The 16,855-nt window shown below is 38.8% G+C and overlaps 1 protein-coding gene across 1 annotated transcript in view; it reads left to right on the forward strand.

The window, feature by feature from the left end:
- ABCC5 (ATP binding cassette subfamily C member 5) overlaps nucleotides 1-16,855 on the forward strand; it is a 608,550-nt gene that overhangs the window by 307,692 nt on the left and 284,003 nt on the right. Inside the window, exons 17-18 of the mRNA XM_044061975.1 lie at nucleotides 1,909-2,226; nucleotides 14,488-14,672. Coding sequence (XP_043917910.1) covers nucleotides 1,909-2,226; nucleotides 14,488-14,672 — 503 coding nt within the window. The remainder of the gene's footprint in view (nucleotides 1-1,908; nucleotides 2,227-14,487; nucleotides 14,673-16,855) is intronic.

The raw sequence follows: 16,855 nt of genomic DNA on the forward strand, positions 1-16,855 counted from the left end.
AATCCTTTGAGCAGCCTGACAAGTTCCTGTCTGTATACAAGCAGCTGAGGAATTGCCTGTAGCATGTGCATGAGGTTAGCAGGACAGACCAATTTTCATTTCCTGTTATTAAGTAAGGGCTTGTTGTAAGTATCAACTTGCCAGGTGGATTGCCATCTATATCATCTTTTGCCATTCATCAGCCAACTATTCATTGGCAAAGACCATAATCATTCCCAGTGCCCCAGAAGATGGCTGTCTCCAGTTCTTGCTTTAAAATGGTCTGTTTTGCAGACATTTGTGCCAGCAGCTCTTACTTTTCAATACAGCAGTAGTGACTGGGCAGTTAGGTCACATTGCAAAGATTTTTCTCCTGGTCTTCAACATCTGAGCTGTAGTCTGACATGATCCATGCCTCCTTTCATCATAGTGGGTCTATTTGAAGTTCAGCTTAACTGAAGGACCATTACAGAGTGTCTACAACATTAGATATAACATATATTTTCTTATTATATCAAGTCATGTCTGAGAAGACCTTCTTTGATAGCTCAGGTACACCCACTGACTTTACCATGGTGGATGAGTGAGAATTGTGCCAGTTGGAACAGGTAAAGCTCTCCAGAAGTCACAGATGTATATATTTTTACATCTCTTGTTAAGTCAGATATGTGTTGTGTTTTTCTTCATTTTCAGGAGGATGCTTGCAGGTAGCAAGAGGTGAATTGGAAAATTTGGAGGATGAGTATAGTTATGCAAATGACATATTACGTTATGGTGTGCAGTTATAAAGCGCACAGATGACGTAATGTAGTATTCTGCTGAAAAGAGGTGAATTCAGGTTTTTGGAGAAGGAATACCAAACCTAGACACCATTAATGAAAGTCCTCTTGTAGATCAGCAGGTACAGTAAAGCTGTATCTGTTATTTAACTTTTTTTACTTTATTAAATACTATGATACATCTAGAAGTTTATGAACATAAGCATGCTAACTCCATTTGTGCCATGTCATATCCCTTCTGTACTTTAAGTACAACCTATTGAAAATGTTATCATTGTAAATTCTGGTTGCAATTACATCAGTGCTACCAAACCTTCATGAAAAGTCTTTGTCTTTGTGACAAATATTTACAGCATTGTTTCCCTTAAACCTTTACAGTATCTTCTAACCCATCCCCTACTGCAGTAATATGCACCTTTTTTCCAGGTTTTTCTCTTAAGAGTTGATGCACTTTCTTGAGTAGGTAGTGCATTCGTTGTTAGCAGCATGTTATCAAACAGGATACAGATTTCATTTTTTGACCTACTGTACTGATGTGATAGTGGCTGTAATATTTTTGAATGTACGCTTGGCTTCCATGTAAACTGTTGCTTAGTTCAAAGCTAAAGGTACTTCAGTTAGCCAATTGTGTCTCATAGAAGGATAAAGCCCTGACTACATCCTATCCGACCCAGGTTCGATTAGTAGCTTGGGTGACTGATTGCGTAACAGGGAAGGGATGGGTGTACCATCCCAGATGGGCGGATGCTTGTTGATAGGCTCTCTAAGGGGAGCATGGTCCAAAGAGGGTAGTTGCCCTTGGATATAAAAACAATGAGCATGGTGGGTGGGTGGGGAAAGGGAAATGGGTCAGCCATGAAAAAAAAAAAACCCAGAAGGAGGCACAAATTAGCTGTGCCCCCAGGACACCCTCAGAATCAATCCATGACTGACTCAAGTCAGAGGCGTGTTGGAGAGTAGTTGGTAGACCCTGTGTGGATGCTAGGTATTGGGGGCTGGTCTGGTAATGAGGTCTAAGGGGACCAAAAGAAAAAGTTGCTTCAGTTAAATTATATATCAGTATCTTCTTTTTTAAGTGTTTTATTTTGACAGATGTTTTAACTTCGGGTTCTGTTGTAATGTTAGTAATGTGCACTGTGACACTCTACAGAGAAAGCCACAACCAACAAAGGTGATTTAATTAATGAAATGGTGAGAGATGGACTGGACACAGTGGAAGCAATTCATGCCAAAGATGAAAATGAAATGAGTCAGAGAGGTGAGGCTAACATGCTGCCAGCAGATGTAGCCATTTCCATGACAACTGAAGACCAAGTGACCGCAGACAAAAGTGAGAAGAGCAAAACTATAGAAGGACTTGGCCTTTTGGATGTGATATGTGATGCTGTGCAAGAAAAGGAACTAATTGAAGAAGATATTGAAGATAGAGCCAGTTCAAACATTTCCTCTAATGAAGCTATGGAAAAAGGCAAGTAAAGATTTTTTGCTACAAAATATTTATTCTGTGATTTATAATTCAACTCAAAGAATAGATTTGTTGCTTTGTAAATATAACAAATATCTGTGTGTGTGTGTGTGTGTGTGTGTGTTTGCATGTGTGCGTGTGCGTGCGTGCGTGCATGTGTGTGTGTGTGTGTGTGTGTGTGTGTGTGTGTGTACATGTGTAAATTTGTGTGCCACACATGTATATGAGTCTCCACACACACACACACACACACACACACACACACACACACACACACACACACACACACACACATATATAATTTCGAAATACTGAAATCCCAAATTTCAGTATCTCAAAATAATAATCACGAACCGCCACTATCCTGAAAGCTGCAAATCACGAAATTGAAAATCCCTATCCATGTAAGTAACAGCAGCTGTAGCCTTGCTGCAAATCACAAAGGTGCGAACCCCGACACGTAATGAATAGCAGCTGTTACCTTAATGCTCCATACGTTGTACCGAACCTGTAATGGTGTCAGTGAGCTATCCACCCCCAGGAAACTTTGGCAGCAGTTACAAACTTGTGGAGTCCCAGAAGGGAAAAGCAGTCTTAATTATAGATGATTATGTATTCCATCTGGAAAAGAAGTTAAACGTAAATAATTATTGGTGCTCTAAATGGAAAATATTAATGGGCTGCAAAGGTAGGCTCATAACAAAGTCTGTGCTCAGTGGTGAAGAATTATTCAAAACAGTGCCCCACAGTCACACAGAAGATCCGTCAGAAACAGAACGATATTCCATGTGTGCACAGTTAAAACATACAGATCTGTTTCATGGGATGCACCCTGCCTGGTAGTAGAAGCTTCAATTTCACTAGATGTTGTCCCAGAAATGCTGAACAGACGAGCGTTAGTTCAAACAATAGACAGGGTAAGACATAGATTTAATCTACATGTAGGAAGTTGCAGTATCACTGTAGAAACAATGTCACTGATTTCCCTTTAAAAGCTGGATAGTTTATTCATCACCGTGCAGAGGATTCTGCTGGTGAAAACTCGTGTTATTATTCACTACTGAAGAAAACCTATGTGATTTCAGCCAAGCAATGATATGTCTAGTAGATGGGACATTCTTTTATAAAGGTGCTATCTGTAGACAACTATACAACATTCATGGGTTTTTACATTGTGAAAGTCATTCAAAATGTGTTCCCTGACATATTGATTCATGACTAAAAAATCCGCATAGGCATACAACATGATGTGGGAGTGCATATTTAGACTACTGGAAGGGCAAGAGTGTTATTTAGAACTCTGTTACATATTATGCAATTTTGAGATTGCAGCTATGAAAAGTATAGGACATAGCTTTACTGCTGTAAAGTCCAAAGGGTGCCTATTCCACTTTAGTAGGAATTTGTGGAGAAAAGTTCAATAATTGGGTTTAACTCACCTATACAATAACAACATGGGGTTTCAAGTTGCAGTGAAATGTCTCGTAGCTTTGGCATTTCTGCCAGAAGAGGAGGTATACCAGGCTTACTTGGAACTAGAGAGCACATTTCCTTCGGAGGGGAAAGATCTGGTGAAGTATTTTGGTGACTGGTATGTTATGGGAAGGGAATGTCACTTCAGTACAAGATCTGGTTCTCTATCACAATTTCCTCCTTTGTTTCCAATTACATTTTGGAATGTGTACAAGCTGAATGAACTTGGTTTACCTCGTACACAGAATGCAGTTGAAGCATGGCATCGCAGACTGAAATGCCTCTTAGGAGCTAAGGCAACTAACTTGAATGTGTTAATGCAGACCTTAGCAAAAGAGCAGGACAGGGTGGATGAATTGAGAGTACGTGTTACTAGTGGTAGTCCACCCACTCCAAAGAGACGTAAGGCTGTGAGTCGTCAAAGGAAGTTTGACACAATTTTGTTTAATAGACAGGACTATACTACTGTTACCTTCCTGAATGCCATAGCAAGACTAATTCAGTTATGAGCAAGTTGTGACAGTGTTCACATTCCACAGCAGTTTTGGACATTTAGTTCAGTGTGTGCTGTTTCACAGTTTGGGTGTAATGTAATGGTGACGGGAACAACAACATGAGTAAATGTCATACGAGTACTTCAGTGCTGAGCAGGTTATTTCCCATTTGACACTGGTTGTGTCTCTGTTTTCGGGATTTCTGTAGTTTGTGATAATAGTGTTCATGATTTACAGCTTTTGGGATAGTGGCGGTTCGTGATTATAATTTCGAGATACTGAAATTCGAGATTTCAGTATTTCAAAATTATACAGTGAACCCATATATATATATAGATATATAGATATAGATACACACACACACACACACACACACACACACACACACACACACACACACACACACACACACACGCACACGCACACACACGCACACACACACACACGCACACATGTGTGTGTGTGTTTATTTTTGCATTTGTGTGCATGTCCTTATTTATATGTGCATGTACGTATTTGTGCATCTGTGCGCATATAAATACACAAATATAATCTGTTTACCTTTTGCAAAGATAATAAGTTCTGCTTTACTGTTACTGAGAATTGTATCTTTAAATGTATTGCCCCAAAAAAATTAAATTAGTGTGTTCTGCAAAGAATTAAGCCAGCATCCTAAGCGGTAACCCAGGGTCTTACTCAGCTTTGCCAGTGAACACATATGTACCACATCCATCACCAAGGTCCCTTAGTTCTATGAAGATGTAGTGTGGGATGGGAAACCTTTAGATGTCTGTACATGACAGCCATAATTGGCAGCTCAGCTGTAGGGTAGTTCACATGCAGGATTCCAAGACTAATGTTTGATACACTCATAAGTGAGACCACTAAGAAATGAACTGACAGCAAAGCAGTGACTGTCAATACTGACTGTTTCCCCTGCTAAGTCATTTTTGTAGGGGGAATGCCTCCCTGCATTCTCGTTAACATAAGATGCTGCACTTCCCTCAGCCCCCTCCCCCCCAAATTACATAAATATACTAACTCTCAGCTCACTGTGTCTTGGAGAAAAGTGAATTGTCGTGTTCTCATGGGTGCCATGTCTCACTGTTTAAACTAAACAGAACAGATTGTGCATTTGTGATTGCATAATACAGTGTCAGTCACAGATGTCTTGCAACCAAGCCTGACACCCCTTGTTAAACAGTAGCTGAAGCAGTGGTTCTGCATGCCTTCAGCACTGCAACCAGTTTCAATTCTGGGTGTTCACAGTTGGTGTTTTGTAGCACTTTAGACAGAAACATTTAATGTGATTAAAGTGCTTGGTTACAGAAACAACCTTGAAGTCTTTAATAGTAGGTAGTTAGCTTAGTAGCAGTAAGAGTGCCAGACATTGCCCTGTACTGCATTTGGTTTCAGGTCTATCACAACTGTAGTGCCAGAATTCATTATCTAATGCCGTGCTTTAAGCATTTCCTTTGATGTACTGTGGATTAACAAGATTATATCACAGAGATGGTTTGTGTTGTCTAGAGGTGACAAAGTGTCATAAGCCTGACTTGTACCTTATTTTTCTAAATATGAAGACATTTGGACTGTAATGTCCATCTTTATGAAGGTGCTAGGGAAAAACTCAGTGCACTGACTTTGCTCAGAAATAGACATGAAATAATTTGTGGTCTGCAACAATTAAAACAGTTTCCAAAAATACTGAACCATCCAGATCAAATAAAAAAATTTTTGATTAGAAGATTGTGAATGTGTGATTGCCTAAAATTATTGTTTTTTGAGGGAACAACATTCCCCTGATACAGACATTCACACACACACACACACACACACACACACACACACACACACACACACACACACACACACACACACACACACACACAACACGTGAGCACACACAAACACACACATACACATACCACTGTTACTTATTATCACTTATATCACTATGATCACCATTTTATAGGGAAAGCAAATGTTTTTGCAGAAAGAGACAAGTATTTCTCTTTCTAATGTTTTCAATGAATTTGGAGAAATGTATCATTTTTTTGAAATATAGTTCTTTAATTTATCTGATCCGAGCAGGTGTGTTTTGGAAGAATAAATGTCTCCCCAGTTAACACCACTATAATGCTGCAGTTTGTTAGACTTTACATCCTAGTGATATACTACAGTATTACAGATGTGTGTCTCTTCTGTCTAAAAACAGCCCTTAGAACAGATACATAGATGGCATTAAACAGGCCTTTAGTACATGACATAAACCGACCTTGAAGATTATAGCATTCCCTTAAAGTAAATTATAAAGAAAAAAATAATGCACTGCCTGTTGTACAACAGGAAGAGGAAAAATAAGGGTAGTCCACTTCCTTTATACCCTCCTACCTGGCACTCCTGCATGAACCTAATCTACCCTCTGTATCCATTTCTAGCAACTCCCAATTAGGACCTGTCTCCACATCAATGACAGAAGCTTCTGCTTAAATTCAAGCCCTGCTCCACTGTAGCTGACAACCTCCCACCTGAATACCTAAAGATAGCTGCCAATGCCATAGTATATCCACTCTCTGTCCTTATCAATAGATCAATAGCTGAATCCTATGTACTCTCACTATGGAAAATAATCTCTCTTATCCCTCTTCATAAAGGTGGCATCTTGGGGTCTTTAACCTTTGGTTATTTGTTGTTGTTGTTTTTCTTTCGGCTTTTCCCAGTTTGGTCTATTGCAATATTATCACCTTTCTCAAAAATTCTTCTAAGCTGTATTCATAAGCAACTCCTCCACTGTCTTCTACAAGAATGTCTCTTAACATCCACCTAACATGAATTCTGCCCAACACACAGTACAACTACTGCCCTCCTATCGTTCACTGACACCATAAACAAATACAGGGACTTAGGCAAACATGTTTCCTCCTTATTCCTTGGCCTATCAAAAGCTTTTGATATGGTTTCTCACCTTAGACTCCTGTATAAACTGTTTCAACTTGGACTACTCCCTTCTTCATTACTGTGGTTCAATATTTATTTAAGCGACAGGTTCCAGTCTGTAAAATTGGCCGAATACTCTCTCTCTCTCCATACCTGCACATTTCCACTGGTGTACCCCAAGGCTCTATTCTTGGCCCCCTTCTCTTTAATATCGTTATCAATGACCTCTATACCTCCATAGGTCCAGCCTCTCTTGTACAATATGCTGATGATTCCACACATAATAACTTGCTTTAACTTCTCCATAACATCTCCATATCATGCAAGAAGCTTTTTCCTCAGTTGAGAAATAGCTCTATAATGCCCAGGTACTACTCAACCCCCTGAAAATAAAGTTACTGCTATATTCCCCCAAATAATACACATCTTATAAAGCAAACTTCAAACTCTTTTCACTAATCAAAACAGAATTTGAAGAAGTCTCCCATATAAAACATCTTGGCGTGATTATAGATAATAACCTTAAATATGCCCTGCATGTTCAAAATAGCAGAAAAAAAGACTCACCAAAAATTAGGAATGCTGTACAGGCATAAAAACTTCCTTAGCAATGCCACCAAAAGTGCTCCTGCCACTTGTTACCTTCTTCCATCTCACTCTTATATGGTGCACCCATCATAACCAGCCTTCAGGCAACAGTTAAAAATAAGCTGGGGGCATTTTATAACAAGGTTGCCAACATAAAATACTGCAGCCACCACTGCACTGCCCTTAAGGCTTTGAATTAGCTCGAACTACCTCAACACATAGATTTCATACAGATTATCTTCACACACAACATTATTCACAAAGCTGATGACTGCCCTGCTTTTGATCATATTCTCTATTCCATTCACCCTAATAGGCTACTTTAATCTGATGAACAACATCTTTTCAGTATACATAAACCCCACAAACCATCTGGCTAAAATCCAGTCATACTCTGTAGCTAAAAAATGTACTTCTATCCTTTTGCAAATTAGATCTACCTTTAACCCCTCCAACTTTGAACTACTACTAAACAACTACCTAAATAAATCCTGGCTCTGCTCCTGCACCTGCACTACCCCAGGCTGAACAAGTCCCTCCCTCCTTCCATCACCAGCATACTTTGACTATGTTTAGTGGAAGGAAAATATTTTTACCTAGGCTATATTTTCTAGTCATCTCTGTTCCAAAGAGTGTACTCTGTGTATTTAATGCCATCTCTGTGAACTGCAACATGTGAATATATCTTTTGACAGTATGTTTTAACTTGTTATAAGCTGTCCAAATAGTTGCACTATGTTTGTATAAGTTCACACTGTATGAACTGAAGCTGAATTTTTACTTAGTTAATATGTCATTCTTATGTATTAGGTTTTGTAATAACATTATTTAAATGTAATCATATTATATCCATGTGGAGTTTTTCTCTCCAGGCCTCCACTGAATATATGATATTATCCCAGTCAGACTTTCTCACTAAACAAATGTCAGATAAATAGAAGTACTGAATGACATCATCTAGAAGTCTGACTTCAGTCATTCCTCAGCTGTTTGAAGAATATTTATTTGTTTATTTATTTCCAGTCTGTTAACTGGGGTAGTTCAGCTGAGTTCCCAAACAGCTCCTTTTTCGTCTAGGACAATCTGAATGGCTAGACATCATTTTCACTGGAAGCTCAATGAGAACATTTCTAAAGTGACTTTAAAACAATCAAGTAGTCAGTAGAATACAAATAACATAATATAATGCAATAATTCAGTATGGGTGGCCACGGTGGTGCAGTGGTTAGCATTGCCGCCTCACAGCAAGAGGTTTTCCGGTTCGATCCCCGGCTGGAGTGCCTTCTGTGCGGAGTCTGCATGTCCTCCCTGTGGTCGCGTGGGTTTCCTCTGGGTGCTCTGGTTTCCTCCCACATCCCAAAGACATGCTGTAGGTGGATTGGACACTCTAAATTGGCCCTAGGTGTGAGTGTGTGCATGTCTGTGCCTTCTGTGGAAGGTTGGGTGCAGGGCTGGCAACTCAACACCATAAAACTCCACAGCCAATCATGAGCGGACAAGGTGATCCGCTGTGGTGACCCCTAACCGGGAAAAAGCTGAAAGAAGAAGAAGAATGCAATAATTCAGTATAATTCTCTACAACAGGAAAACAAAGTAGGAGCCAAATAATATGAAATTAGTCACTTCTAGGAGTTAGAAAAAAACAAGACAAAACAAACTGTAGATAATGCATGTAAAGACAGAGTTGTTGTGTGACAACACATACAGACTACAGTATGCCTTGGGGAAGAATAGACCAAAGGAAAATAATGAAATCAGGTTATATCAGGTGTTACGTTAATTAACTTACAGCAGTCTAATGAGAAACTGCTAAAAGAATGCAAAGGAAAACCAAAAACCCACTGAAGTGCATTCTGTGCAGACGTAGCACCAGAACTCAAAATATTCAACATGGAATTTATTCAAATGAAAACAAAGAAACTGATTATAAAAATAGTTGATAGTTAAGAGCTTTCAGCCCTGGACTTCATCAGAACTAAACCAGCTCGAGACACTTCCTTTTTATAGCCTTCTGGATACACTGTTAATTGAAACAATTAAACAATTAATAACCATTATAACTAACAACAATAAATATAAACCAAAGTATTAGTTGTTAATAAAACATAAATGTGCTAAAATGTTCTAAAATATAAAACCCATTAAAAATGTTATTGTAGCACAGTATTATAATTTATCCTAATTTATGTACTTTCAACAGCCATACATTTTTACAATAAAAAGAGTGCTATAAATAAATATATTAATTTGACTAATGTATTTTGGAATATATACATATCTCATTTTAAGCCATCTAAAAGACATCCTTTAAAAAAATCATAAATATTTTACAAATTTTTAAACATTGTAAACAATTGCGAACCATTCAAGAGCTATATAAGAAAGCATATTAAGAAGGCAAACGTGATAAGACACTGAACAGAACCAACATTTTCCTACTATCTAAAATATCTGACAAGAGTATAACTAGCAAACATGTCTTAAGAAAATTAATAAAATTGTTAAATATTTGTAATTTAGCTATTTTCATTTTTAGCACTGGTTTTATAGAAACACACACTCATTTAAACCTGGTGGGTTGCTTGCACCTAACCAAAGCTACCATAATAATTTCTTATACGCAGTTTTAGTCTTCCGTGCCCCCCCCCCCCCAGGTTTATAGTAATTTTTTCCAAACTGCCAAATTCAAACTTACAGAAAAATGAACATTTTAAGGAATGTTTGTACAATGCATTGTTGTATTTTTCTACTGATATCATAATTATGCTCACAAAACCATTTTTAAGGGTGTTCTGTTTTTCCGATGTAGAAACTTGAGCATCCCTCACACTTTGCTATGTACACCATGCCTGAAGTGCAACACATCATTTTCCAGATCAGTAACATTTTTCCTTAATTCTACCTTATCACCAACCAAAACATAAAAACATTGTTTGCAGTGTCACATTTTACAGTACTTTTCAACCTTTTCTTATTATTTGCATTTTTTGCTTCTTCTACTAGTCCTTTAAAAATTGTTGTCGTTTTATGCACAAAACTAGATCCATTTACTGCATTATTAAGTAATACATTATTTATTCTCATAATGGCTCAGTTTTTCTCTATAATATTTCTAATCTCCTTTACTCCGTCATTATATTGTATTACTAAGAACAAACCAGTCCTTTTCTCATTGGTATGGCTAACTCTAGCATTATTCTTTGTGTCACGCACTATACCAACACCCAAAACGGGTTTATATTTAATGCCCCTTTGTGTGATAATCTCATTAAAAATAGGACTTAACATACCAGAAAGGTAACCCCTTTCCTTAAACATGTCCTTTAATGTATTCATTATTTCTAAATGCAATAGATAGGTAGATTTCAACTTAACTGATAAACACTGATTACATAATGGAAACAAAGTTTCTGCTTTAAAAGAGCACACACAAAATCAATTGCAATAAACCCAGTTTCTATTACGACATTCACATTATGTCAGACCAACCAAACTGTATAATCTGGTGCTTTCTTTATATTTAAACCATGTCTCGGTAATTACATAAATTTGGATGTGCTCCAAATACAAGAGGGCCTCAACACTGGGCAATTTGTTGCTGGGACATCTAGTGCTGAGTACAGTCACCTTAATATGACCCCAATTTGTGTTTATCATGTCTGTCATATAATGTATATTGGCTGGATTCTGGCTAAAAAGGCACTATGGGAGCAGCAAAGGCTTTAGACAATATGTGGAAGCCTTGTAACACGAGGTACAGGCCATGTTTTTTGAAACAAGCTGGACTGTCACCCATCTTGTCCTATGCTTACACTTAATGAATCCTCAGGAGGGGATTCCTGTCAGGACCAGTGTCTTAGGTTCATAGGTGTTTACTAGGCTAACGACCACAAGGGCATTTTTAAGCCTAGCCATGCATCCCAAATCTCTGACAAGTTCTGATACCCTTGAGACGTGTAAGCAATGGTTTGGGAGATGAACCATTTATAGGTTACTTGTGTCCATTAGACACTTGGCTGCCAAAGCAGGGATGAATTTCTGGTTTCCCATCCAATTGTCCAAGTTGCACTTGAATTGGGTTAGGGAGGAACTCTGCTTCACATGGATGGGGAGCCCGTTCCATTGACACTGTAGTCTCTGGGATACATACCTATCTCTACAGCAGGACCTATTTATATCACAGGCAATGTTTAAGTCTTTAGAACAGGTAAGTCTGGCACTGTTTGTTTTGTGGATATACAGGAGGTCTATCAGAGTGGGGTCTGACAGTGCCCTATATGCCAGACATAGATCTCCCCTCAAAAGCCTGTAGGAGACAGAATACAGGGATAGGGCCTTGAGACGGTCTGCATAGGACATTTTACTTATGCTCTGTTTTCTTTTAGTGAGGAACATCTGTAGACATTCCAGTTGTTGGGTATGCCTAGTTAGGTACATACCAAAGAGGGCATTGTACTCAGTGATGTGTCTGATGAATGCCGAATACAGTGGAACAATGACTTCCTTGGACTTAGATGCCATACCTTTGTTTATAGATTGTGCAATATAGAATGATTTTCTCGCCACTGTAGATACATGATGGTCAAAGGCTAGATTATGATCTATATGTGTCCCTAAGTCCCTGACTACTGGGTTAACTCTAAGGGGTGTATTGTCAATATGATAGTTACCAGGGATGGATGACTTCCTGAAGGATACTATTATGCATTTATTGGCATTTAGTTTTAGTCCATGGCTCTGACACCAGTTGTTTGTCTGTATCAGCCCCTCCTGGAAAACTTTTGTGTCAGTGTCAAGATTCAGTGACAACATCTAATTTACAATCATCTGCAAATGCAGTCAGCCAGAGATCACTGATATTGGCCTTGACTTCTGAGAAGTAAATGCCAAAAAGGAGCAGTCCAAGGACTGATCCCCGAGGGACTCCACTTGTGACTGTCCTCTTTGTAGAGGTGGACTCCTCAGTTCTAACTTCCTGAATCCTGTATGTGAGCCAGTTGGCTATCCACAAGGTACGGGTTTGTACCTAATGTCTTGTTTGTCAACAATTCCAGAGTGGGGTATTGTGTCAAATGCCTTGGCCAGGTCAAGGTAGGCAGTGTGAGCAATTTTGTCCTCATCCAGTGCTTTGGTGACCTTCTCAAAGAAGTCCACCAGGTTGAGTAGGCATGATCTGCCCTTGACAAAACCAAACTGGGCTGGGTCCAGTGTCTGGGGGTTAACTTTATCTCTATTGATCATCTCCATGATAATTCCTTCCATGGCTTTACATATAAGACTAGTGAGACTTATGGGTCTGTAGATGTCCGATCTTTGTATAGACTGATGACTGTTGCCTTTCTCCATTCATGAGGCATGAAATCTGTTTGGATGTTATAGTTAAATAGTGATTCCAGAGGCACTGATAAGTCATGTTTCATGTTAGTTAGAAGGCATCTTGGGATATTGTCTGGTCCCATAGATGCAGTGTTCGTGGCCTTAGAGAGAGCATTAAGGACCTGTTCCCTAGTGATTCTAGGGGGAGTTATACTTGATGGTATTTCCTGAGGGAAGCTTGAGAGGGGGAGAGAGATGTAAAGTTGGAGCTGAATTTGTTGGCCAGCAGGATTGCTGTATGTCCTGGCTCAGTACAGGTGACTCCATTTACAATGAGCTCTGCATACAATTGTGCATTGCCTTTGAGGTTTTGGACATAGCCAAAGAATGCTTTGTGGTTTTCCTTGGCCTGGGAAGCCAAACTTACCTTAAATTTGGCTTTGGTAGATTTTATTTGTCCTCTGAGTTGTTTATTTGTACATTTGTGACATGCATGGAGAGTTATGATAGTCCTCTCTACATGTACGTTAGGGTGTTCCACCCCAAGTCATTTACTCACACACCTGTACCATGCCATAGCCATATGTGTTAGGTGAAAGAGTCCTTAGAGCCCTTGTGATGTCAGAGATCCTGACACCAGAAAGATACATCACTAATACATGCATTTATCCAGCCTAGGGAGGGGAGAATCTCTCTGCCTAATTATAGAGTCACCTATCACCAAAACATTTTGATTAGTACAGTGCTTTGCAGCAATAGATTTGAAGTGATCTGACTCTTGGTGACCAAAGGACTGATATTTGATGATAGTGCTGAAAAGCACAGTGACGTCATTATGTGTTTTGCTTTACAAAACCATGTTTTGATTTACCTTCTCCGATAAATTTCCAGTGCACCTCTGCAGAATTCAAATAATAACAATAATAATAATAGTAATAATAATAATGATTTCTTAAACTATCTGCCTGTGAGCAGAATGACTATGTGCTTTATTTGAAATGCTGGTGTTCAAGGATTATGCACTGAAGGGTTAGAAAAATAACTTTAAGCACAGTATATGTGGGGAGGGGATTTATGCAAATTTGCAGATATTTCAGTTCTGACCAATAAAGGAGCTTTAAGAAGTGTCACTTCATGTTCAAAAATGGTTAGTAATGACAAACTGGAGCATTTCAGGTAAGAATATTAATACAAATAAACTGTGTAATTGACATTGTTTTACATGATGGTGTGTGTCATCTTCAGTTACAGAATTGTGTCCCATGCAGTGAAATTGTACCAAGCTTACTTCAGACAACACATTACACCATGACTACAGAAATGTACAGTGTGGAATCGGTAGGGTCTGTAGTATGGGTATAGCCTGCTATTTCAACTTTATAAAATGATGTAGATGAAATTAAATGAAATAAGAGAATTGCTACCTAAACTGTTATTTTTTTTTCCTCCTTAGGTCAGCTGATACAGCCAGAAGAAAAAGCTACAGGTTCATTGCCCTGGTCAGTATATGATGCCTATATTAAGGCTGCAGGAGGGTACCTGGTCTCAGTCCTCAATGTCCTCTTATTTGTTCTGACCACTGGGAGCATCGTCTCATGCAACGTCTGGCTTAGCTACTGGATTAAACAAGGAATTGGGGTCAGTACAGTGATTGTTTTTAACAGGCCATTCTAACTAGAGCTAACAAAGTTAGTTATTTAATTTATTTATTTATTATATTTGTAGTTGCTGGCCAAGTTGCTGTCTCTGGGAATAAATGTTATGCAGAGGGGAATCAGAACAAAGTACTTCATATGGCTTGGAATTTTTAGATTATCATAATTTTAGTCCTACAGCACATTTGTACCTCCAGAGAATATTTTTCTCAGAAGATTGTGAGGAAGCAGCAAGATGCTTTGCAGACAAGGGTGTCAAGATAAGGTGCTCATTTCCCCAGAATACAGCCATTAAGCATGTCTGGCAATCAGGGCTGGAGGATTTGGGTTCATGCTGGGCAGAGTTTGATTATGCTGATTATTATTTATTTTACTTATCTGATATTTGTTAACCAGGTTAGCCCTTAGGGCAGAAGCCCATTTTCAGTGGAGACCCGAGGAGAAAAGCTCCAAAAATTGCAAAAGACAAATTACAATGTAAAACAACAATATCAGTTTACAGAAGAAATAAGCAGATTCCAAATATTAGTAATTCAAATTACAATTTCAATTAACAATGAAAATAGAAAAGTGAGACCCAAAGGTACAATAAAGAGTGTAACTAGTCTGCAGCATAATTTATGTATTAGCAAAGTAGCAAAGGTTATTGAGAGAAGGTTGAAAGAAGGATGAAAGAGTGGTGAAGGAGTGAGGATTAAACTTTGTAAGCCAGGTGGGTAGCTAGGAGGGAGAGAGACTTGCACAGAAGTTATGATGGGTCATAACAGTGGCAGGACCAGGATGAATGGAAGTTGTCTTTTAAGGCGGATTTAAAGGAGTTGGGGTTTGTGATAGCTGATTATGATGAACTCTAGGTAATGTGACTGACCAGTTGTGCATGGTGCCTTAGCCATCTGAGATTGTTAAGAACTTGATTCTTTTGGTCCACTTATTCTCCATATTGTTTGCTTCTCACAGAGGCTTTGTTTTTCATGATCCTTAAGAAACCATCTCTGGATATAAGCATGTTACGGAATTATTGTTCAGTGTCAAATATTCTGTTATTTGCTAAGACAATTTAAAAAAGTGGTCTTTTAGCAGTTGTTTTCACATCTGACATGATATGGCTTGTTAGATGATTGCCAGTCTGGTTTTAAGTCTGAAAATAGTATGGAAATGGAGTGGTTAGTGACTTCCTGATGGTAAGTGATCAGCAGCAATATTCCATCTTGGTTTTACTTGATCTCTCAGTGACTTTTGACAATGTGACCATGGAATCCTTATTGAGCTCCTGAAATGCATCTTAATTAATAAGGTGCTTTTCTTGAGCAGTTTGCTTCTTACTTCTCACAACACTGTAAGCATGTGATGTCTAGTTTGAATTTATCACATTCCTGCTACTAAATTGCAGTGTACCTCAGGGCTCAGTTCTGGCTCCTTTGCTGTTCAATGTGCACATGTTGCCTTGTAGGAAAGTCATTGCAGAGAGTGGTAATCCTTACTAGTCATATGCTGATGATGTTCGGCTGTATCTGCCCTTCCCTCTGCAGAGTTTGGTTGACTTTTTTTTACTGATTACTCAATCTTTGAGTGGATGATTCATAATCATTTAAAATGCAACCCATCTATGACTGAAGCTACTGTGGCCATTGTTCATCCATTTAATGTTCTTCTCTTCTCACCGTTATTTACATACGGAGGAAATTATTTGGAATTCTTGTCTCCAACTTATGATACAGGCATTGTTCTTAAGAATTGGCTGATACTAAAGGACCAGGTATCTGTCATCCTCAAGTCATCCTATTTCAATTTATAAAACACTGCCTGAATCAAGTACTACAATCCATCATCAGACCTGCCCTGATTATAGAAATACTCTCTGCCTTCAGATTTTGGAGAGTGTCTGGCTTGCTTGCAGTGGGTGCAAAGCTCGGTTGCCAGAATGCTAATGGACATTACCCAGATTTCTAACACCATGGCTGTATTGAAGGAGCTATTAAGGCTGTTAGTTAGTCAGATGTCTAAGTTTCCTAATCTCCCTTACCAACTCCTACACTATCTAGGACCTGCTAAGACTTATGTTCCAGCTAGGTGGCTCAGGTCATCAGGTGTGGGACTGCTGGTGGCTATGGTGGCCCATTTGGAGATGTAAGACTTCTTTTGCATATCATTCCACAGTCTTCTGGA

Source organism: Protopterus annectens, chromosome 1.part0 (assembly GCF_019279795.1).
Source record: "Protopterus annectens isolate FY-2018-M chromosome 1.part0, PAN1.0, whole genome shotgun sequence".
NCBI classification, from domain to species: domain Eukaryota; kingdom Metazoa; phylum Chordata; order Ceratodontiformes; family Protopteridae; genus Protopterus; species Protopterus annectens.